At 41.4% G+C, this 23,410-nt stretch overlaps 1 protein-coding gene across 1 annotated transcript in view; it reads right to left on the bottom strand.

The window, feature by feature from the left end:
• Positions 1 to 23,410, bottom strand: part of WWC2 (WW and C2 domain containing 2) — a 202,668-nt gene that overhangs the window by 52,556 nt on the left and 126,702 nt on the right. Inside the window, exons 5-10 of the mRNA XM_058524943.1 lie at positions 18,671 to 18,750; positions 14,439 to 14,568; positions 11,011 to 11,157; positions 9,889 to 9,962; positions 5,939 to 6,181; positions 304 to 393 (exon numbers count right to left, since the gene is read on the bottom strand). Of these exons, the coding sequence (XP_058380926.1) occupies positions 304 to 393; positions 5,939 to 6,181; positions 9,889 to 9,962; positions 11,011 to 11,157; positions 14,439 to 14,568; positions 18,671 to 18,750 (764 nt within the window). The remainder of the gene's footprint in view (positions 1 to 303; positions 394 to 5,938; positions 6,182 to 9,888; positions 9,963 to 11,010; positions 11,158 to 14,438; positions 14,569 to 18,670; positions 18,751 to 23,410) is intronic.

The raw sequence follows: 23,410 nt of genomic DNA, 5'->3' as shown, positions 1-23,410 counted from the left end.
CCTTGCTTTTTAAAAAAAGGGGTGATGTGGAGAAATGCCTCATTTTCCTAAGTACGTAACACGAGCTAAAATATACCTTCTTCCCACAACATATTTCAGACGTGTTCCAAATATGACCTTGGGGTTCATGAAAAAAAAGTCTACGTAACTTTAAATCTGTTCATCTAAGTTTTAATTGTATTAGCATAACTATTAATTACTTTTAAATAGTTGAAAATAAAGAGAAAAGTAATCAAAGATGAACTAAAACCCACCTGAATGTAGTCAAGAAAAATTTTCCCCTCAAGAACCAAATAGGCTTACCTTTTAAGTTGTGAATGCAAATAAGTAGTTAATTTAGTAGTTTCTTCAAGTTTCTGTAGCAGCTCTTTTCTTCGCTCTTCCAATTTCAATCTAGGAAAACAAAAGAAATGGATATATTTTCATACGATTACAATAAAGCATGGAAACTGAAGGAAAAGAAAAGAAAGATTCTTATCACACAACGTTCTGTACCATGAGGGGGAAATCCAAATGAATTCGATGGAGGGAAAACAGAACGACCAGCAAGAAGCCACGCCAGCAGAACCGCCCACAGCCAGGCTAAACGAGGCGGGAGATCTATACCACAACTCCAACGTTACCGAGAGTGTTTCAAATTTTGGTATTCTAAAATTTCCTTCAATGGGTAAAAAACCCCATGCTCTTGTGAGTTGGGGAAAGAGTGAGGAAGAAAACAACAAAAAACTAACAAAGATCACAGAATCCTCCTACAGGCCTGTGAGTTGGGTTTATGTTATGAAAGCATTTGACAGTAATAACAGAGAATTAGAAAAGACCATCCTAAGTACTGAATTTGGTAAGGACTGTTCCTCAATAATATTTAGTGATAAAAATTCTAATCTTAATTTGATGAGAATTTTAGCGATTAAGAAACAAATTAGTCCATATTGCCAGTGTGAGCTAATTTGGGCTTAACTATTTAAGCAAGAAAAAGTCATAAAAGTGACTTCTTTTCCTATCCACAGCACATCTCATCACCTGCACCAGATTATCACGAAATTTCATCCACTTGTATTCAGTTGAATAAGCATTTATGAGGTTTCTTAAAAATCTGAGTATTATGGAATTGTGTACTTGAAAAAGTCACTTAAAAATACATCAAGCACCCAGAAGTTTAGAATGGTCAACGAGCAGCAGAAGGAGACCCAGAAAACCACCCCGGTCTCCAGTCTTGGATTTGCTGCTCACTTATCTGTGTGTCCTTAGGCAAGGCCCTTCAACAAGGGTCTCAGCTTTCCCATCTGTAAAATGGCGATTATAATCCTACTGCGTCTGCCTGCAGAGGCTGCTAAAGGGACCAAATGGAGGAATGCATGAGAAAGTGCTCTGCAGACATCAAAACAAATCTCACTTGTTCAGAGCCTCAGCATGCCCTGCAAGGTGGTGCCATAAAAACTAGCTACTTTTCTTTGGAGAAAGAGAAAATTTCCCACCCCTTAGAAATGTTGTGTACTTTAGGCCGTAAGGAAACATGCCCATATTTTATTTATAGGTATCTTTCCTTTGATGTATCACCAACACAATTTCATTATATGTTAAAATAAGAAAAGTAATTCTTGTCATTTTGTTTGGTACTTCAAAGAGTGATAAATTCTTAATTCACAGCTTTCAAAGGTGTATTTTGAAAAGGAACACAGTCCCTATTTTTTTAATCTCTTAAATATAAACAAAAACTCAACAAGGAAAAATATTAATACAAAGTAGATAAACTGAATTAGAAGATATATAAAGGGGTGGAGAAAGCCTAAAAATCTACTAAAATCCATGTCTTCTGAAACAACAGGAGAAGCATTTTTTAAGTTTTAAAACTAAATATTGCACAAATGAAGGCTTTTCTGGTGTGTTAAGGAGACTTCAGTATGACATTAGTGTGTTTTATGCTGAAGTTTAGAATCCCATCCCAGTCACAAGCAATGGTCCCCCCTGGGACCTGGGCCCTCCTCTGGCCGACTGCTCAGGCGCTGCCCTGTGGCCCCTTCATGGTTACTTTGAATTCCTAGGGCCTGGCTCTTGGGTTCTTATTCGCATGTTCCCTGGTCAGATCCTAAGCTCCCAGCGGGCAGCCATCAGCTCTTTCTCCCTCTTCTACCCAGGCTGCCTGAAGAGCCTGGGCCCGTCCCCAGCAGCCCCTCTTGGCGCGTGTCTAGATAACACCTTCACTGGGAGAAGCATAGTGAAGGCACTGGGAGGGTCACAGAAACCCTTCCGGCGGGGCAGCTGTCGCTGTCCTTGGTCATGTGTCTCGCTCCTGGCTCTGATGGAACCAGTAAGGCCTCTCCTAGCGGGAGCCGAAGTCTGCCTCCGATTCCAGGTGTCCACGGTGAGAGGCGACCTCCCCCACTTCCCCTGGACCAGGGATGAGAAGAACTCGCTCAGACATCAGCCCTTCAAGAGCTGTCTCTCTAAGCCCTTCTCCAATCTCTATCCTTCTAGTCCTCTTGGGTGAGCAAGGAACTTTCCAACCAGGCCCCTAGAAGACTCATCCCACTCGTCCTGCTGCCCCCACACCTTCCTTCGGCTGCCCTTTGCAAGAGCAGGGCAGGGCCTTCACGCCCTCCTCCCTCTGCGGTTGGTACCCTAAGAGAGAGAAGCACTGCCTGCTCCCTCCTGATTCAGACCACCCAGAACTTTCCACCCAGGGAAAATTTCATGTCATCTATAGAAGTAAGAAGTTCCTTTTCCATTAAAAAATAAATGACATGCAAATCAGTACCCACTCTCTTTAAAGTTTTTTTCAGAATCAGTGGCAAAAACATTCACATAATTAAAAAACAATTAAGACACCTTAGCAAGATGTAAGACCAAACCCCTAAGATTTGTGAGAAAATAAAGAGCAATGTTAAGATCTTATCAGCTATAGAAAAGCAGAGAGCTAAGGAACTTCAATAACTGCGTGGAAAGAATACGAAAGATGTGTAAAAAGTCCTACACCGCATGACTGTTTCTCATCTGAGAGCCATTTCCCTTGGCTGATGATCCCCCAATAAGGAGCCGCTCTCTCTTCTCCATGCACTTTACCACCAGTAGGTGGCGAGCTCAGTCACCGCTCCCTGGTGAGCAGACAACAGCGCAGGACAGGGCCAGCAGGCACACGGTTGGGGAACTCTAGGATCATACAGTGGCTGAAAATTCACGTGGGTTTAGCTCCTTCAGAAACCAAAATTCAGTAATGACTCAGGATCTTGCCTGAGGCCACCGCTGAAGAAACCAATATAACGGAAAACAAGAAAATTCGGGGGAATACAGCAAGTGGCTTCTTTGAGAGTTGCATAGGTACCAAGAAGAAATCGAGAGATTTGGTGTCAGTGAAGCACAATTTGTCCTATCACGAAACCAAGTTTTATGTGGTGAATCCTATTTCCCAGAAGTGTCTCCCGTACCACCTGCTCTGACACTGAGGAAATACACGGCTTGCAGGGGTATCGTATTCTCTTGCCTTCTGAGGCACCTTGTTTCAGTTCAACGGCAAAAGTAAGCAAAGCAGAAATATATACATGTAGTAGGAAGAAATAATGAAGGGTGAAGGATAAGAAAAAGGTGAGGGTATGCGGGGGAGTAAAGTAAAACCATTAACAACAACAACAACAAACCCCAAAGCCATACTATGTTCCATCTACTTGGGAAATAGAGGACCCAGTAATCACTTCCACAGATGGCTCTGCTCTGTGGACACGTTAAATACTGGGGTGTTTTGCATCCAAGGATAGCAGGGAGAAAACCTTAAGTTGCTCAAGCAAGAAAGTATAAGCCCCTCAACCTTACACTACAGCATAATTATGGGGATTTGCTTTTGGCCACGGACAACGGAAAGGAAATTAGTATTCATTTTTTGTAATGCTAAATGACTCTTCCAAATGACTTGGAAAGTCAGCATATTACAAATGTAAAACATACACATTTCAGCTCCTGCTAACATCCAGTCGTGGGAGACAGGGCCATCCAGGAACCATAAATTAGAGGGATATCAAACCACTCACTCCCCAATAGACCCCAAACCCCATGACAGGATCTCACTCAATAGATATCTATTTTATAGCTCGTCTTCCTGATGAGTCAAACCTACTGTTTCTGCTGGGATTGTGACAGGTATTATGTGTGTGCGCACAGAAGTATAAAAGCCAAAGTTTAGGCACTGAGGAACAAACTGTATTTTTCATGTTACTTCGTTCTCATTTTTGCAGCTCTAGCCCTAATACAAAAGACAACAAGACAGTACGCCTGTAAAAGCTGATCAAAAAAAACAAACAAATAAACAAACGTCTGTTTGCTCTCTCTCCCAGAATAAATCTCAAGTCTGTTCACAGGCCCTTCCCAGAGTCCATACTACAAAGAAGAAAGCTCAGATAGACTCAGCACCGTAGACATGTGCGATTATATGACATTTATTAACTGCTACGTAATATACAAAATATCACTGGTGTTTCATTCGTGGGCCACACAAAGCTGCCCATTTCATCATATTTACTGATGATTATCAAACTTTTATCCTAGAAATTTAAGATACACAAACACAGACCCTGACGACATTGAGGTAGTTCAGGAAAACAACGGAATGCTGCCTTTTCACCCCGACTTTTTGCTCCTTTTGGTCTTTGTGGGATGGACCCCTCCCTGGCCAGCCTTGCTCACACCTACCTTTAGCTGAGCCTTCAAGCAGCACCACTAGACAAGGATGTCAGAGCAGGAGGGGAAGGAAAGAAGGGGCAGGCGGGGCGACGTGAACTACTGAGGATGGTAGGAGAATGTAACCTGCAGAGGCTTCTCCGCCTGAGACTTTTTCAGGCTCCCTAAAGCTGTGATGCTGCAGCTATGCATCATCTCGATCAACATTTTAACTCATAGAAGTCAACTCTCCGCAGATGGTCACACTCAGGGCAGGCAAGTCCATGTGCTACCACCACCCAGGAATGTTGAAGTTCTTTCCCTCCCCCTGGCTCCCACCTACACTTTTCAAATGTTTTGATATTATGTAGATACACAACCTTAAACATTATAGGGGACGAGGAATTAGAAGGCAAGAAGCCAAGAAGTTAAAAAAAAAATAATAAAAGCAACGGATTGTGGCTGGGTATTCTAAACTTACTTCCAGGTCACTTGGAATTATACAAATGTGAATTTCTGTGCTGTCGTCCTGGGGCAGGCACTGCTGCTCACTTGCTGGCCTAAAGGACGGATGTCCCGTGGTTCTAAAGGACTACCCCATCTACGGCTGAGACAGGTCCGCCCATATCAGTCAGCAAGGCCTGGACTCAGGGCTCCAAACGGACACACAGCCGTTCCCCGGCTCAATATTCCAGCTGCTCTGCTTACACAACTGGATTTTTCAGATTAAATGGTCAAGTTACACCTTCCCCCAGAAAGATCAGGAATTGCTGAAAGTATTTTTCTTTGCATTTTCACCTACGGCAGAGGAGGGTTTCAACTGACAAACAAAACCCCAAGTGAACACTGTGTGACCTGTTAAGATATCAAAGGGAGCAAGTTGTCTTTTCCTCATGAAATGAAAAGCAATAAACTTTTGCATTCCTGTGAGTAATAAAACCCAGAATAGGAAGCTTCAGTTGCTGTAACAGTCCAGACAATCTTTCTTATCAGAGTACAACGGTTTATAGCTATTGTTATCAGCCTCGGTCAATGATGTACTCCATTCCTGGTTTTAAGTCAACATTCCTTAGTTAGTCAACATCTGTCACCTGTCACTGGCATTTTCACGTTCCTCACACACACGGAAGAGCGGACACTGAGGGACACTGGGAGGGTAAGTCCTTTGTGCTGGTCCTCAGTCCGCTGAGAAGAGATGCCGCTGAGATTTCCAGACCCAGGAGAACTGGCCTCCAGGCACAGCTAAGGCACACCCACCAGGTTTAAGCAGTCCTGTCCCAGGGTGGACACGAACCTCTCGGCCAGAGCCCGGCTCGGGGCGCCCCTCACCGACAGCAGCTCCTCCTCCAGCCGCTGCCTTTCGGCCTCCAGGTGCTCCAGTTCATCTTGAGTGCGTTTCTGCGGAGTGACGAACTGAAGCTCCTTCAAAAGTTCTTCTTTCTCATTCATCAGCAGCAGTTTCTCCTTCTCAACATCCAGCGCTCCCGGCCAGGCCTCACTGTCCAATTTCGACAATTCAATTTTTAAGTTGGCCATACTAAAACAAAGAGATAAAAGAGGCGTGCACATACTTAGAACTACCAAGAGCAGGGAAACACAAACCGGGCTAAGTCTGGGGTGTGCGTGCTGCCTCTCCCCAGTGAGCCTCCCCAGAGAGGGGTGCGATCGCCTGGAAGGAGGCAGAGTAAAGCAGCAGCCTCGGGCTCCGATCTGGGCCTGACTCTACACTCAGTTGCCACCTGTGTCACTTTCCCCACCTTTAAAATACGAGGAAGCACACCTACCTACCTGAAAAAAGGGCGGAGGTCAAAGTACACAGAGGCTTGGAAAGCAGAGCGCTCCGGGAGCCAGGGGCAGGCCAGCCTGACGAGTGACTGCCCGTGAGGGGGGACAGGAGGGGACCTGGAGGGCTTCCGTTTAAAGAGAACCAAGGTGAACGATGCCTGAAACGCCATTACTACAGATGTTGTTCCTCCAGGTGACGACGCTGCCCCCTGGTGAAATGGTTGTCCCCGGGTAGGCTGGGCAGCAGCTAGGACATCAGCCAGTCAGGGAGGGAAGAGGGAGGAAGGGGAGCGGCGGCTGGGCCCACCGGTAATACAACAACGTCAACACACCAAGGCTCCACCACCGCCGCCCAGGAACAGGGCGCAGGGCTTGGCTTCCTCACCCTCGCTCTCCTCCAGCTGTGCACTGTGAGGTGTCCTCCCTCTCAGGGCCTGGACTGGTGTCTACGCCGTTTACTGAGCTCACTGAGCCGGCACTGTAGGCATTATTGCATTCGACCTGGTTTTCCTCTGCATTCTGTTATCTGGCTGCACAAGAGCAGGCAGCGCTGGTGGGCCTTCCTCAGCACAGGCAGCTGAAGCGGCGCCACTAGAGTGACAACAGGTGCTGAAATCAGCGGGGCGGGGAGGGAGGAGCAGGAAAAAGTAGCAAAGGAAACTTCGCTGGTTTCATAATGGCACCTGACCCCAGATTTCACTACGTCCAGAGCTTCGTACTAAACAGTGAAGTTAAAGCTAACTCCTGATTCAATAAGAATGTCTGGACCAAATAACTTGCTCTTGGCACTGTGAGGACAATCAGGATTGTTCACAAGGTGAACGGCACGCGGCTGTTTCGGCCACAAGCGCAAGATCAAGGTAAACCGTGAACACAACTGACGCGGGCACAAGGAACCCATGCTCCTAGTGAAAAAAAATGCTGGATGACTACTTTGGATATTGTTACAGCACACACAGGAACACAAAAAACACAGAAAGGGGGCAATTTTTTCTTCCTTTTTGATGGCAGAAGTTGTAGAAGGGAAGAAAATATGCGAACAAAACCGTTATCAGGACAATGATGGAGGTAGTTCCACATTCGTGTGTCATAAGTTTCTTGTTTTAGTTAAAAATAAAATCACCGTCTTAAACCGGCACTGCATATATAATGTGCTTCTGGTTGTCACCCGCTGTCTGCACTTACGATAGATGTAACATCAGCTATCCTTCAGCTTTAACCACAAAACCATAAACAACTGTCTCAACGTGCTGGAAAATTAATCATCAAATTGCTAAATAAGCATGATATCATTAGCTTCATTAAGCACAAAAAACAAGGGCTGGAGGAGAAAACAGGTTTCAGAGAAACAAAACCCGCCTCTTTACTTGTTCAGAATCGAGGAAGAGAAAGCATTTTCAACATATGCATAAACCCTTGAGATTTACTTTCTCATCAGCACCGCTAGTAACTCTCAAATAAAACCCTCAACGGTAAAAGAACAGCAATGAAACCAAATGGCAAAGAACCAGCGTCTTAGGTTTGGATGTGACTGAGTTAACCAACTGAAATGGGAGCGACAAGGTAAGGAAGGAGAGAAAGGCAGCTATTACTTAGTGTGACCAGCCATCAGGTAGGTGTTGAATTGTATTTGGAAAGGGCGCACCAAACCTGGGGAACAAAATGTAAAGATTTCTGGGAACACCAAGGAAGAGAAATGCTACGTGAGCTCCCAACGGACTGAACTGTTAGAAGACCAAGTAAAGCAAAAGCTCAAGCTGGGGCCAGCCCAGTGGCTAGTGGTTAAGTTCACGCGCTCCACTTCAGTGGCCCGGGGTTCGCAGGTTCAGAGCCCAGGCGCGGACCTACACCCTGCTTGTCGAGCCATGCTGTGACAGGTGTCCCACATATAAAGTAGAGGAAGGTGGGCACGGATGCTAGCTCAGAGACCATCTTCCTCACAAAAAAAAAAAACAAAACAAAAACTCAAGCTGATCCAAGGGAAGTTGAGTAAGCCCCAAAGAACCCAGGGGCATGGGGCCTGGCTCTCCAAGATGCATTCTGAGTGATGGCCATTCTCCTTCAGAGAACCAGACACAAATCCTGGGCTTTTGTTTACAGCAGAACCCAGGAGTTCTGGCTGCTGAAGGGCTGGCGCACTCACAGGCAGAGGGGCCGTGAACAGCAGCCCGCAGGGGCTTCCATGTCCCGGGCCACAAAACCACAAAGCAATCCTCAATCCTTACTGAGGGCAAGGCACTAGCCTGGGCACTGAGAAGCAGACAATAAAAGTATACAAAATTTTTCCTAACCTCAAGCAATTTACAATCTACCTGGGAAAATTTATAGGCTTTAAAATGAGCTGAGTAAAATGTTGTTCCGAGAGCCTGGGCAACTTGCTCAAGCTCACGTGGTTAATAAACTGTGGAGCACAGTCTAGGGTTCTTTCAGTAAATCAAAGAACCAAGTAATATTAGTAGCAGAGGCTACACAGAGGCAAATATTGTATTTAGGCAGATCAAATAATTACTTTGCTAAAGCCAGATAACCTGTAAGAACTTTGGCCAATTACTTTTAAATTATAATCACCAGTAATAATGGATATACTTCAGTATCTGTCCTTATGGTAGGAAACCATGACACTCTAGCAGGCTCTCAGCTGAGCTCTTCATGCTCATGGGGAGGAACAGGATAAATTCCTCTGGCCCCTGGAGGGTGATAAGGCAGTGTTGCCCCCAGTGTCTTCCTAAATGATACATCAACAGCACTTTTAAACTCTTAAAAGGAAAACAGTGAAATCACATGTATCAGTATGACCTTCTCCCTCAAAATAAGCAAAGAGTCCTATATTACGAAAACCAGTTGAGTCTGCCTATCAGATAAGGATGGTGAAGTCTCCTAAGCTCTTACCCAAGCAGAACCACAAGGTAAGTAAAAGACACCCAGCACAGGGTTTAATAGGAGTTTAGGAGGTAAAGGAAAGAAATAAGAATCTCCCTTCCTTCTCCCTGAAGTAAGTCACTGGCATAGACACTCCTGCATCTTCCAGCACATTAGCAGGAGGTCTTCTCTTCAAAGCAAAGGAACATGCTTAAAGCTATTTACCTTAGAACTCATCAACTGCTGTCAAGTCCTGAGCCACTGCATCATGTTTCTATCTGAGAAAGCAACCTCGCTTTGAGTTGTAAGTATCATACAAGCTCACAGCTTGCTTCTTCCAGAAAAGAAGGGGACAATTTCATTCTCACACTTCTCATCAACTCTTCTTGTTCTTCAGCTTTGAGGGGAGGGGGAAAGGAAGAGACAGGAGCAGAGAGGGGACTTCGCAAACCTTACAGTCTAAAAAACGGAAGGGTAACCTTGGTAAGGACATGTGGGGAGTGCCCAGCAGATGTCACTCTAGGAGTAAAGATTAATTCTGGAAAAGAAAATCCTGCTGAAGCCCGCTGACCACTGAACAAACAGCTCCCCCGGCGTTACCTTCTTTTGGCTTCTTCGTACTGTAGGCTCAGCCTGACCTTTTCAGCTAAATTTGATCTACTTCTCATTCCAATCTGGTAAAAAACAAAAGGGAAAAAGTCAATTAACTCTGCTAATGAACGAAGGTAAACTGCTTTTGTTTCTAGGAAGTACAAGTAATTGAAAAGCTAAAGAAGATGGAACTGAAATTGGGAACACCAGTTGAAAAAGGCACTTACTTTATAGTCTCAGTAGGGGTAAACCATTTCTTTTTAATTCAAGCTTGTCTGTTTTTCAAAGACTTTAGCATCATTTTCTCCACACATTAATTTCAAGATAAAAAATATCAAGTAAATGTTTCTAGTTTCTAAGAGTTTATGAGGGGTGTACAGGTCAATAAAATTTATGAACTGGAACTAATTTCCTTGTCTCTATGAGCCAAAGTTTCCATCATTTAGCTTTCAAATGCATAAAATATAAACTAAATAACTCCAAGAAATAATTTTTCAACCATGTTAAGATCTACTGTTGATCTCTACCCCGTTTTAACTTTCAAAGCACAGAATTCAAAGAAGCATTAGAGAATACAAAAATAACTGGGAACTTACTAAAAAGTAAAGATCTGCTAATGGTCCCAAAACAGAAGAATGTGAAATAGTTAACAATATTTAAGCGACAATAAATATTTTTGAATGCCAGGTATAAAACACAAACTAAACATTTTAATATAATCAACTTCAGATTTACAAAAACAAGTTTTTTTGTTACTTTTTAAAGGCATATATTTACGCTTCTCATTAGCCTTAACGTTTATTTGAAAGGACCTAAATTTCCAAGACTCTAAACTTAACAGGAAAAACAAATTCTCATGTGTCTCTAGCCTCCCCATAGTGTCTCTGAATAAACGCAGTATGAGAAAGTTTGAACAAAGCTATTCATATGGACAAATCCTGATATGCTTGGCACCTAGCCAGAAAAGGTGAGGCTATGATTTTTAAAACCAATCTTATGAGCATGAATACTGAATGCACGCTGCTGGAATTCAAACCACCTACCCAGCTCCTGTTCCCTTTGCCACCCATATTGCAATTAAGGCCCATCAAGACCAGAGCTGGGGCCAACTCTTCCACATGAATAACTTACATCTCCGGAAATGCTTGTTTGTGACCCGGCATCAAGGGTCTGTCTGGAGAGAGATAAATGAGAGTTCACAGAACTGGATCTCAAGTCAGGTTCAGATCTGCCCATGCTCTGATCCAAATGAAACCGCTCCTGCAGCTTAGCAAGACTCTGTTCAGGAAATACAAAGTACTTCATAAACATTTAAGAGGGCAAAACTTCCCCACTAGGTAAAATTAAATTGAAAGAGCTAATCTCAATGGAAAAAACAATTATTTTAGAAGGTACTTACCACTTTAAATTATTGAAAAAATAAGAATATAATTTTGCACATACGCATGACTTTGGAAGTATGTGAGATCATATTAAACAGGTTTTCTTACCTCTCCCAAGACAGCTTGGGAATTATTCACTCTGTGAATAATGGTATCTTGATATTTAATACATGCATTTCTTATTTTTAAAATTTCATTAACAAGAAATCTCTATTTTAATAAGAACTACTCACTTTATGCAGTAGAAATTATGGAAACATGGAATACCTATAATGCAATCTCCTTTCAGATATGGCAAGAAAACTTTCTACTTAGACGACGTCTACGATTGTGCGATTTTACATCTGGATGGGACCTAAGAGATTATTTAGCTCACATTAATGTTAGAGGTTAGGAAACTGAAGCCCAGAAGTTGCAGTACTGGCAGTCAATCTGAGCCCGTGCGTACCTCGATTAGCATGGCACTGCCAGTAGTGATCCGTTTGGTTTGGTAAAGTGAATAATCAAGAGTGAACGTGCCTACTGTCGGCACCCAGGTTTAATATAACAAGTTTACTTTAGAGGGAGGATGTGAGTAGGTGAGATAAAAGGAAAAATTTTATCTAAATTGCTACCAAAAAAACCCCCCTATAAAACACTAATAAAAATGGTAAGAAACTCATTATTATCAACTTCAAGAAGAGCCAGAATTTAATTCTGATATTTACAATTCTCATGATAAGGAATTAGAAATATCAGAGATCTGATATTGGTTTTTTACCTAACCTTCTTTATTTTCTTTCAAAGGGGTATTATTACAAAAATGTATATACAAGAGGGATAAAATTAAATGGTCACATCAAACAACACATTATAGAAAAGAAACCTTTAGCGACCGTAGGCAAGTCTTTTCTATTTTTTCATCTGTATAGTGAAAAGATTAGTATTTTTCATACCTTTCTGTGATGACAATGCACTCAATCAATTTAGTAGGTCATGACTAGTATGTTCTTTAATGAAACAGAAGAGACTAGAAAATGAAACCAGAGTACACTGCTAGTATTAAGAGCAGGCAAATTTCTGTGAAATTTGGTGTGTGTGTGTGTGTACGTGTATCTACAGATAAAGACATTTGTGTATTATTGAGTTTTGATGTAAAATATACATCTTACTGTGCGTCATGGTCAAAGGTTTGAAAGTCAAGAAGATATCTAATATGTCCCTCCCAGCTCTATTGTTGATGTCTGTATCTACTAATTATTTTATATACTTTGGTAATCAAAAAGGAATCTAATCTTTTAATTTAACCTGGCCTGTGTATAAATCCAAAGTTTATAGGAAGAATCAAAGATGACCTAAAATTGGTGATTTATGACGTTCCAAAGTAAATTTGTTCAAGTTCCATTAACTTTTTTCAAAGGACCTACTATATACATTTCAGGAATTACTGATTTAATCAGCAGGATTATTGTGAAACAAAACCAAAATATCGAAGTTAAGTTTTGTATTTGTTAGAACCACACACAGTCATGCACCACATCCACATAATGACGTTTCAGTCAATAAGGGACCGCATATACAACAGTAGTTCCATATAGGTGTAGTAGGCTAGGTTTGTGTAAGCACACGCTATGATGTTCCCATAACGACAAAATCGCTGTAAAGCGATGCATGACTGTATTCTGGAGCAAGATTGCCTAGGTTTGAACCCAGTCCTGCCACTTACCAGCTGTGTGACTTTAAGTTACTTAACTTTTCTGTACTGCAATTTCCTTGTCTGTAAGTTGAGGATAATAACAGTTCTTTAGGGTTGTTGTGAGAATTAAATGAACTATTGCTATGCAAGGCAAGCAGAAGACTGCCTGGCACAGTCAGTACTTATAATATATTTGCTATTATTACTGCTATCTTTTCTATTCGATCTCTTCTTGCAAGTTATTTAAAAATTCCTCAAATGCCAAATTATGTGGGTTCAAGAATGTTTACCTATATTCAACTAGCATTTTGAAAACTGAAATGAAGTAACTGAATATTGTATTTAAATGTAGAGGTTCTATTAAGAATGCACATATCACCATTGGCTCTAACATTTTCCCAAAGACACAGACTAAAATCTTAGCTAGGTAAAGAACTCCAAATATCTGAAATACAAAGAATTCTCAGTGCTTGAGATAATTATAGGCTGGAGGGAAGGGAAGAAGAGGAAGAGATACACTCTTAAAAAACTGACTGTAGGGGGCCGGCCCGGTGGCATAGCGGTTAAGGTTGCATGCTCCACTTCAGCGGCCCGGGGTTCACAGGGTTCGGATCCCAGGCACGGACCTACACACCACTTGTAAAGCCATGCTGTGGCAGCATCCCATATAAAGTAGAGGAAGATGGGCACAGATGTTAGCCCAGGGCCAATCTTCCTCAGCAAAAAGAGGAGGATTGGTGTCGGCTGTTAGCTCAGGGCTAATCTTCCTCTCTCACACACACACAAAAGCTGACTGTATCTGCTTAATACAGATATTCAAAACGCAGAATACTAATCACTGAATGGTGGTTTTTTCCTGCACGTAAGGCTGAGTCACTGGGAGCTAAGACCCCTAAGTTGAGAACTGTACAGGTGTAACAAGGGGATCTACTGCCATTAGCAGCTTTCCTTGGGTGACTGTATGGATATTCCCTCGCTGGGTCAATATTCCCTGCTCAACTCCTAGCCAGCACCTCAGAATCACCTGTAGGGGGATGGGGGGAGAGCAGCTTTTCTAAGCTCCTCACATACCCTCCCCACACTCCTCAAGGCATATGCTCACTGATGACAGGTGACACACCCTTTATGTACCCTGGGCTGAGGATCACTGGTTCAGATAGCCCCACTTATCTGGCTTCCACATGAAGTTTTCAGTGAGTTACAGGGTGCACCAAGATGCTAATCTCCTTATATGGGCTCTGGGATCCACCACCCGCTGTCTTAAAGGCCATCCAAAGCCTGCCTTTGAATAAGCATATCAGAACCTTGGAACCAACCTGTTTCCCTCGAAGGCAGCCAATTGCCTTAGTGTCTATAACAGTCTCCTATGGGACCAAATTCTGTATGAACGAGGCGGTGTGATAAAGGACCATCCAGACTCTGAGGAGAACTTCTGCCTCAAGGAGAGTTTCCAGGGTCCCAGAAGATAGTTATTTGATTTAACAAAATGTTCTATAACATACCTGCATCAGGTCTTGTTTCTCTTTTTCTCCTGAGCTAATAGCCTTTCTGATAGATTTCAGTTCAGTTAGAATGGCTTTGGCTTCACTAAGTTCATAGCCACTCTGGCCTCCAGACATTTTTTTATCAATTCTGTTAAAAGAAAAAAAAAAAAAGAAAGAAAGAAAAGGAAAAGAAATTAAAGAATGACAATACAAGTTAAAAAAAAAAACGGTAGGAATTGGTTTTTGGATTGTCTTAGTTGGTTGATTATTTTACTACGTGATCTCACATACCAGTGTCATCCTTTCAAGCTGATGGTTTCCCTTCTTTCTCTTCTAATCACTTCTAGCTAAGATTTCTCCCACCCACCACCATTTCTAATCATTTTCAGGCTCAGTCTTTTGTCTTCAGCCTGCCTGGATGATCCCACTGCTGGCTGAACTCAAACCTCAGCACACGCTGATCCTGATCTCCACCCTGAGAAAGGTTAAGGACACAGGAGACAATTTAGCAGGACAGAAATGCCAATGAACTGGACAACCACAGGAACTACAGGATTCGTCCCTGCTGCCTAATTTTACATGCCAGAACGCCCGTGCAAAACCCAGCGCTGTGCCCACAGCTTAGTAGGCTGTTCATACGTGGTCATGATTATTATTTATACTAGTGCATATCCTACAATATTGGATTGTGTGGTTAGTTTCTTATGTCTTTTTAAATATATGGAAAGTATTTATTCTATTTTTACAACAGTTGTGAATCAAGAGAAAACTGCTTGCCTTGCTGAATGAGTTCAAATCTAGGAACAAGGCAGAAGGACAGATACGTTCATTTGTCAACTAACACTGAATGAAGAGCTCTTCAATGAGCTAATTTATTACCTCTGCAGATCTGCTCACCAAACGTCCTTACAGTTCACATGGTCACTCCATGTCAGAGGATCTCATGTAACAGAATCCCTTGTGTTTGAAGGGCCCAACCAAATTACCTAATTCTTTCTAAAAAATGGTTTAACAATGTCTTCACATCACTCTCCTGGTTCCCCCCCGCCACCTCTGCAGCCCAGGATTCACTGTGAACAGCCTGGGCTTCACTGAGGAACGTACAGCTTCACCTCTGCCCCATCGGCCCACAACACCCATTCCCAGACATATTCTTGGGCTTATCTACAGACAAATACACGTTCGTGGACGTAGTCTTGGTCTAATCCACAGACTCTCCAGAGAAATGGCACCTAATAAATCACAGAAAACGGGCTCCGAGCTCATTTGGTTTAAAACATTTAACGATTTACATTTGTTTCAATGTGAAGGGTATAATCTGAAAAAAAGACCAAAACAATGTCATCTTTTTCACTCTTCCGAACAAAATTTACTTAGGTGCAGTCTATAGAGAACATATTTCCCCAAGCACTATTTTATTAAATATTTTATGCTGTTAACAAGCAATGAAAGCCTATAAGAACCCAGAACAATAAAATAAGTTTCATCATAAGGGCATTTGATAATAAAGGACAACCAGTGAAGTCAGTGAATTACACAAACACACACACCAAGTGTTCAGGGTGGGAAAGGACCCTGGAGGTCTACGAGTCACACGTCCTCCAAACAAAGAAACCGAGCCCAATTTAGGGGCTAAATCTGCACAAACACTTTGCTAGTAGGGCAACCAGCCTCACAGGTTCAGGCTTCAGGCTCTTATGACGATTACATTCATAATATTTGATAAGAACACTGGAAGTACTTTGAATATTGATTCATTCCATTTATTTGGGAAGGGATTTGTCAGTGAACTTGTTGGCCCCCTTAACTATTCTACCTACCAACTTAGTTGAGGCAAAATGTTTATTTTAATTAAAAAAAAAAATCGGTGAGATTTCACGAAATAGCTAGTAATATAGGAATCTCAAACTGTCAAAGTGAATCTCTAAAGCCAAGTAATTTCTTCCTATTTGTGTAAAACCTGCAGAATTTAACAGTAAAACAAATTTTTAATTCAGAAGTCAACTTTAACATTTGAAAATAAAAAAGCAGGTAAAAAAAGCTGTTTTCAGAAATAAACTTTAACATTTAAAAATAAAAGCAGGACTACTTCAAGACTGCTAAATTTAAATTGCAGAGAGCTTTAACAATAGAGTTTCCTGGATGTCCACCGCTCAATCAAGTTAAAAATGACAAGAGCAAGCCATCTCAACGCAGCATGCACCGTGGAACCCCTTTTGGTCTTTCTTTCTTTCTTCTGCCTCCTTTCAACCTCTCTACTTTACTCTAAATGTTGCTTTTTTCCTTTACCTCCATGTTTCTCCTTTTTCTCCTCCACTTTTCATCTCCCACCTTTTTTCTCTTTTGACCCCAACTGACAATGAAATAAAATATTAGCATTACTTGCTGATTTTTAAAACAAAGTACTGTGCTTTTTGTTCTTGATTTGAGAAACATCATTACATATTTTTCCCTAAAAAATTAAAAATTTTTTGGTTTGTACCCTATAATTAATTTTTCCCTGTATCTCAGCCTCTTCAGAAAGAGCAGAGATCACCATTTGCATGCCTTCCCTGGAAAATATGCACCCCCAGAGCCAAACTTTCATAGAATCTGCATATACTCTTGGCTTTCTGGGTGTTTCATCACCTCCCATTTTCCAATTTTGAGTGAACACTGGAGGTGGCGAAGTGGAAATACGTTTCTTCCTGGTATCCATCTACACATAAGCTACACTCTCGCTTAGGCCAAAGTCAAATTTGGGACCACAGACTGAAATGAATAATGTGGAGAATAAAACTACATTCATTCATCCACCATAAACTATTATACCAAGTAAAATGAAGCCTGAGTTTAAATTACATTATAATTCCAGATTCAACAAAACTATTCCATTCTATTGTGAATAAGTGAAAAGTCACAAAAGCTTGCAGTGGGATTCTATTTAAATATTTTCCTGAAATATATTTCCTGTCATAACCCCAAGTAAAAGTCCCTTTATAGTATCAGGAATGTGGTCTCTTGAAAAGCATGGTATGGTCTCTGGGTTCAATCAATCATTATTCAATGTTCTAGTAGTGTGGTGGTTAACATTTGAATGAAAACAGCTTTATTTTGTCTATAGTTAAGATCAACAAGAAAGGTTTCTGATGTTAGATATCATATCTTTCTGCTCTTGGTTCAAGGGATCAGAATCATTGTAAGAGAATGCCTGAATTTCTACAACAAATGTCTATTGTTGCCTTGTGGAATGTTATTGACAGATTCTTAAACATGCCTTAGATTCCTATAAAAACTGCTTGCAAGCAAACTGTTTTGAAACAATACGGCATTGTTACACCAATATAACAAAAACAGCAAGTTTGGCTAACCTTTAATCTTGGGTGGTGACATGAGTTATAATTTCACGTGCCTTAAAACTGTTTAACGTATGGCTAAACATTTTGTGGTGCTCTTCAATGTTTGTTTTCTCTCTCCACACCTACCAGAAAGCCTTCCTTTATGTTGCTACACAATGACTAAATAACACATTTATGTCATTCTAGGTCTGCCCAGTTTCTAGGCAAGCTCTGCAACCAGCTGAAGTTCTTAGAACACACCTATACTGGAGAACCACCTGGGGATCTCATAAAATATACCCGGGGTGGAGACCAGAAACAGGCATTTTTTAAAGAGCTCTGCAGATTATTCTAATATGCAGCCAGGTTGGAGAACCACTAGGGTGGCAATGAAGCAGGGATTTCCAGACCCCACTTCCCTTTCCCCTCTGCCATCTACGTTTCCATTCAACCTGGCCCGGCCTAGGGCTATGCCAATGGCCCATCAGACCTCAGCACAGAACTGGAAAGCGCAGAAGGCACCGGGAAACGAGGAGCTCAGAGATGCCTGCGCCAGGGCCCAGGGCAGTGGAGCTCACTAGTCCCGCCCTCGAGCAGAATGTGGAGCGTGCTCCCTGGGCCCATTCCCTTAGCTCCACACCTCCACCTTAGAGCAGGCTGCCAGGTGCCCGGGAGACAAAGTCAAGTTCCTTACTTTAGTTTCTTTGGATCTCCAATGATTAACAGAAACTTCAGACATTTTCAAAGTGTATAGATTTTCCCAAGTTTTTTGTTTGTCAGTTGATTGCTTTTTGCTTTTTGGTGCAGAGCTTTGAGCTTTTTACTTTATGTTTCTTTGAGAAATCTCTTATGTATTCAGTACTTCTATTTCCTTTGTCTTAGTGAGGGGGCTTTGAATTATTCTAAAGTCAATTTCAGGATTTTCATACTCACTGTTGCAATGTTTCAAAGCCTTGTTCTTTATAGAGCAATTCTTGCTTCATCTGTGAGAGCTCTCTCTTCAGCTTTTTAACCTTTTGTGAGAAATCAATGTAAATATGAATGTTTGTAAATAATTAGCAAGACTGTTTTAAAAGATGACCCATCAGTAAACTATTAAACACACGACCAGTCATTAGTTTAACATTCACTCTACTAGTTTCTCCTTGACACAAATCTACAGAAGGTAGATTAACTACATTTACAGTAGCAATGATGCATATATCACTAATATTTACCCTCATCATCTTAGTTAGCAACATTCCTATGAGCTGGACATGACCATGGTGTCCATTTTGTGATAAACAGCCAGTAAGGGGAGAGTCAGAGCTTTAAACAAAGGGGTCTCCCACCATGTCCTTGTCCTCCCTTCGCTATGCTCCAGGACCGCTGGCCACCCCTCTGTTTCCCAAACACACCAGGAAGCACCTGCCTCAACACTTCTGCACGTGCTGTCCCCTCTGGCTGGAAGGCTTTTCCCTCCGATCTTCAATAGTTGACTCCTAGTCATTCAGGTTTTAGCTCACACACTGCCGTTTCAAATAGGACTGGTCTAACCACCCTCCCCATGCTAACACTCTGTTTCGTTTAGTTTATAGTATTTTTCCAGAGCTGAAATTTTCTGTGTACTTGTTTACTGTCTGTCCCCCATGAGACAGTTAGCTGCACACCAGCTGTGTCCCGAGCTTCTAGAACAGTACCAGGCAAACGGTAGGTGATCAATAAATATTTGTAGTCAAATTGATAAAAAATATTTTTTTCCTGTTGCCAAATACATTCTTTGGTAATAACAATACTAAAATCTGATGGGTCAGAAAAACAGCAGAAGCCTGGTTTAGTCACAAAATAAGGTTTTCACATGGGTGTCAGAAACTTATTTCTATATATCAAAGTTTAAGCACATTCTGTTATACAGTATTTCAATGTGCTTTTGAACTTTTATTTCCTATTTATTCTACCCATGCTACAAATATTTATTGACTCTCCACTATGTGTCAGGTCCTGGGTCTGAAGTATGAACAAAACAGACATGATCTTTGCCCTTATGGGTCTTACAGAACAATAGGGAGCCAGATATTGAGCAAACAATCATCTAACAAAATAAATCCTACCAATTACCACAGGTGATATCAAGGAAAAGTCCAGGATACTTTGAGATGTATAAGGGGGACGGGACCTAATTTAGTCTGAGGGGTTGGGTAAAGCCTTTCTGAGAAAACGATGTCTAAGCTGAGAGGGTCAGTGGGGCTTCACTTAGTAGAAGAGGGTCCTCAAAAGGCAGAGCTTGTGGACAAACCCTAACTGGGGGAGGCGGGAAACTCGGCAAATCCCTGGGATTTAAGAATGCTACCACTGCTGGATTACAGAGGTGGAGTGCAGCACGAGAAAGGACTGGAAAAGAAGGCCTGATTATGTAGGGTCTTGAAGCCACATTGAGGATTTCTAAATCTTATCCTAAGAACAATGAGAATCAGGGAGGGATTTTAAAGCATGATCTGCTTTATGATTTTAGAAGATCACTGTGACAACTCTGTGGTGATTGGATCAGAGGGGCCAAAAGGGGCCATTCCACCTGCACTGTGGATAGGGGTGTAGACAGCACTATAGAGAGTAGAGCCCAGAGGAAGAAGTATTTTGCAGGGAGAATCAACAGGACTTGGTGATGGACTCAATGTGGAGGGTGAAGGAGAAGATGTGTCAAAGGTCACCTCCAGGATTTTGGCTTGCCAGGAAGGTGCTTTTCTAGAGAGTGAGACCAGATTTGGGGGAAAGATCAGGGTTTTCTTTCAGATATTTATTTTTCTGATACCCACAAGACTTCAAACAATTGGAATATGTGGACTTGATATTCAGAAGTGTCTGGACTAGAGATATTAACTGAGAGTCACTGACATAAAGATGATATTTTAAATGCATGAGAATAAATGGGATCACCTAGAGACAGGACTGAAAAGAGAAGAGAGTTCAGGAACACACCTTGGGCATCTTCATCATTCAGAAGTCTACTAGAGGAAGAGACAAAATATATCACGTAGTAGTGGCAAGAGAAGCTGGAGGAAAAAAAGAGAGCATCATGGAATAAAAAAGTTAAGAGGGAGACTAGGCACTCTGAGGAATAAAATGACAAAACAAGAGCTGAGGTATACTCATGTTTGTATACTTAACGCACAATTTGGATATAGTCGATATTCAATAATTTATCTGTTAAGTTTATCTGAATGTTTAACAGCCCGTGCCCTGAGGCACTTATATTTTATTAGGGAAAAGGATATACAAACAACTGTGTTGCAAGGCCCAATTTATAACTACCAAGAGAAGTATAAACAATGCTATTTGAATCCAAAGGAGGAAACGATTCCTTACGGCTTGGGGATGAGGGCTGATCTCATGGAGGAGGAGATATCTGAGCTGGATGTTGAAGGTGCTGTAATATTCATGAAGAGCAATGAGTTCATTCGCAGTGCATCATAAAGACATGTCACGTTTAGCTAGACTATTATCATGTCAAATGGGCATCAGTAATTAATAGCTCGTTCCCTGTGTACTTCTATTTCTGACGGCACTCTCAAGAACTTTTTACCAAAAAGACTGTAAAGTTTTTATTTTAAAAAAACAACTGTTAATCCAAAAATCAACAGCAACTCAAAGTGGTGGGCTGAAACTTGTCTTTACTTTTAAAAACACAGTTGGGGGCCGGCCCTGACCGCTTCTCCGGCCATGCTGAGGCCACGTCCCACATACATCAACTAGAAGGATGTGCAGCTATGACATACAACTATCTACTGGGGCTTTGGGGGGGAAAAATAAATAAATAAAATCTTAAAAAAAAAAATAAAAATAGGGGCCGGCCCGGTGGCGCAAGCGGTTAAGTGCGCGCGCTCCGCTGCGGCGGCCCGGGGTTCACTGGTTCGGATCCCGGGCGTGCACTGACGCACTGCTTGGTAAGCCATGCTGTGGCGGCGTCCCATATAAAGTGGAGGAAGATAGGCACAGATGTTAGCCCAGGGGCGTCTTCCTCAGCAAAAAAAGAGGAGGATTGGCGGATGTTAGCTCAGGGCTGATCTCCTCACAAAAAAAAAAAAATAAAATAAAATAAAATAAAAATAAAAACACAGTTGGTAAAAGCAATGGTGACACTGAGCCCACTGAGAACAGCTCAATTAAAACAATTAGTATATCTCATTGACATAAAATAGCATTCTACTTAAAATCATTTGGACTGTGATGACACACCATTTTTTCAAAAATTATCATTTAAAATCTAAATTAACTTTTGACAACTCAGATTCTTCTCTGTTTAAGCAGTGTGAGTGAGATTTTAGGGTATGTTGGGTGAACAACGATAGAGGAAGCTAATCTGTGCTTTCTTTTCTTCCACGTTATTTCCTTTACCTAAAGTTGGCTGTAAGCTACTGTTTGTATTTTGGGGAGTCTTCTTAGTTGGACTGAATGACCCTCAGCTAACGAATATCAATGCTGCATTTTATTTTGTTAACTATGAAAAAGTTTGATTCTATTATACCGACAAGTGAAAGCAGATATTACTTCCAACCAGACGTTATTTCCAATTGTTCTTGGTTTTAAGAGTTTGGTCTTAATTAGATCAACAACCTTTCTTCTTGGAGAACCATTTGACAAGGTTAGCTATTAAAGCATCACCGCTTCTATTCTTCTCTTCTCCAACCCACCCTCAAATGTAGGACACAGAATGTAAAAACAAATGTCCTCAGACCACAGCTAAAGGATTTAGCGAACACTGACTTGCAAATTTAGCACAGTGTGGACTCTACTAGGAAGCAATAATGAGAGCTAAAGTTCGAGAACACTTTATGTATTCCAGGCATTGTACTAAATATAAATACCTATTTTCAATCCTTATAACTATTCTACTAGATAGAGACAGTTTTAATTCTTATTTTATATGTGAGGAATCTCAGACCCAAAGAGAATAAGTAAGTAATCTGCTGAAGGTTACACTGTTACTAAGCAACAAAGAGCAGTCTAGAACCCAGGAGAATTTTTTCTAAACTACAATTATAGAAGTTTTGGCTACTAATGGCATGATAATACACGTAAGATTAAAGAAAAACTAGAAGTGCAACAAAATGACCTAAATAAAATCTATGGCCCTTATTCTACCTTAGAAACTTCATTATTCCTGCATCCTACCCAAACTGAAGACATGAATGGCCCACAAGCCCTAGAGTCTGTTTTTATTTTTTCTCTTACATACTGAACTTTCTGCAGCTGTAGCCAACCATCTAATTTTACAGACCTATTTCTATGGAATCAAATCTCACAATCCAGAGTATCAAATTAGAGGCAGGAGACTCATGACTTATGCACATTTCCTGCTTTCTATGCTGACTACACTAAAGCCACTGACATTTTAAATTGATTTTAAAGTCATTTCTGAAAACCAGGAAGATACTGTGATTAAATGTGATAAGTACGACTGGAAACCAAAGAGCCTCTAACCATCTCTTACAATCCTAGTATGTAATAAGTTTTATTTTAAAAGAAGGAGAAGGAAGATGACAATGAAGGAAAAGTAAATTCCAGAACCTGTGGACCTTGGAAGGATTACAAGACAGGCAGGTTTCATAAGTGTGCCCTGAAAGTGAAGCATGTAACATTAAAACTGTAATGAGCAAAATGGCATTTTACTAATGACCACCTTTCCTCTTCACCATT

The sequence above is a fragment of the Diceros bicornis genome, chromosome 29 (genome assembly GCF_020826845.1).
Source record: "Diceros bicornis minor isolate mBicDic1 chromosome 29, mDicBic1.mat.cur, whole genome shotgun sequence".
Lineage (NCBI taxonomy): Eukaryota > Metazoa > Chordata > Mammalia > Perissodactyla > Rhinocerotidae > Diceros > Diceros bicornis.
The sequence above is the reverse complement of the archived record's forward strand: the minus strand, read 5'-3'. Positions and strand labels throughout refer to the sequence as shown.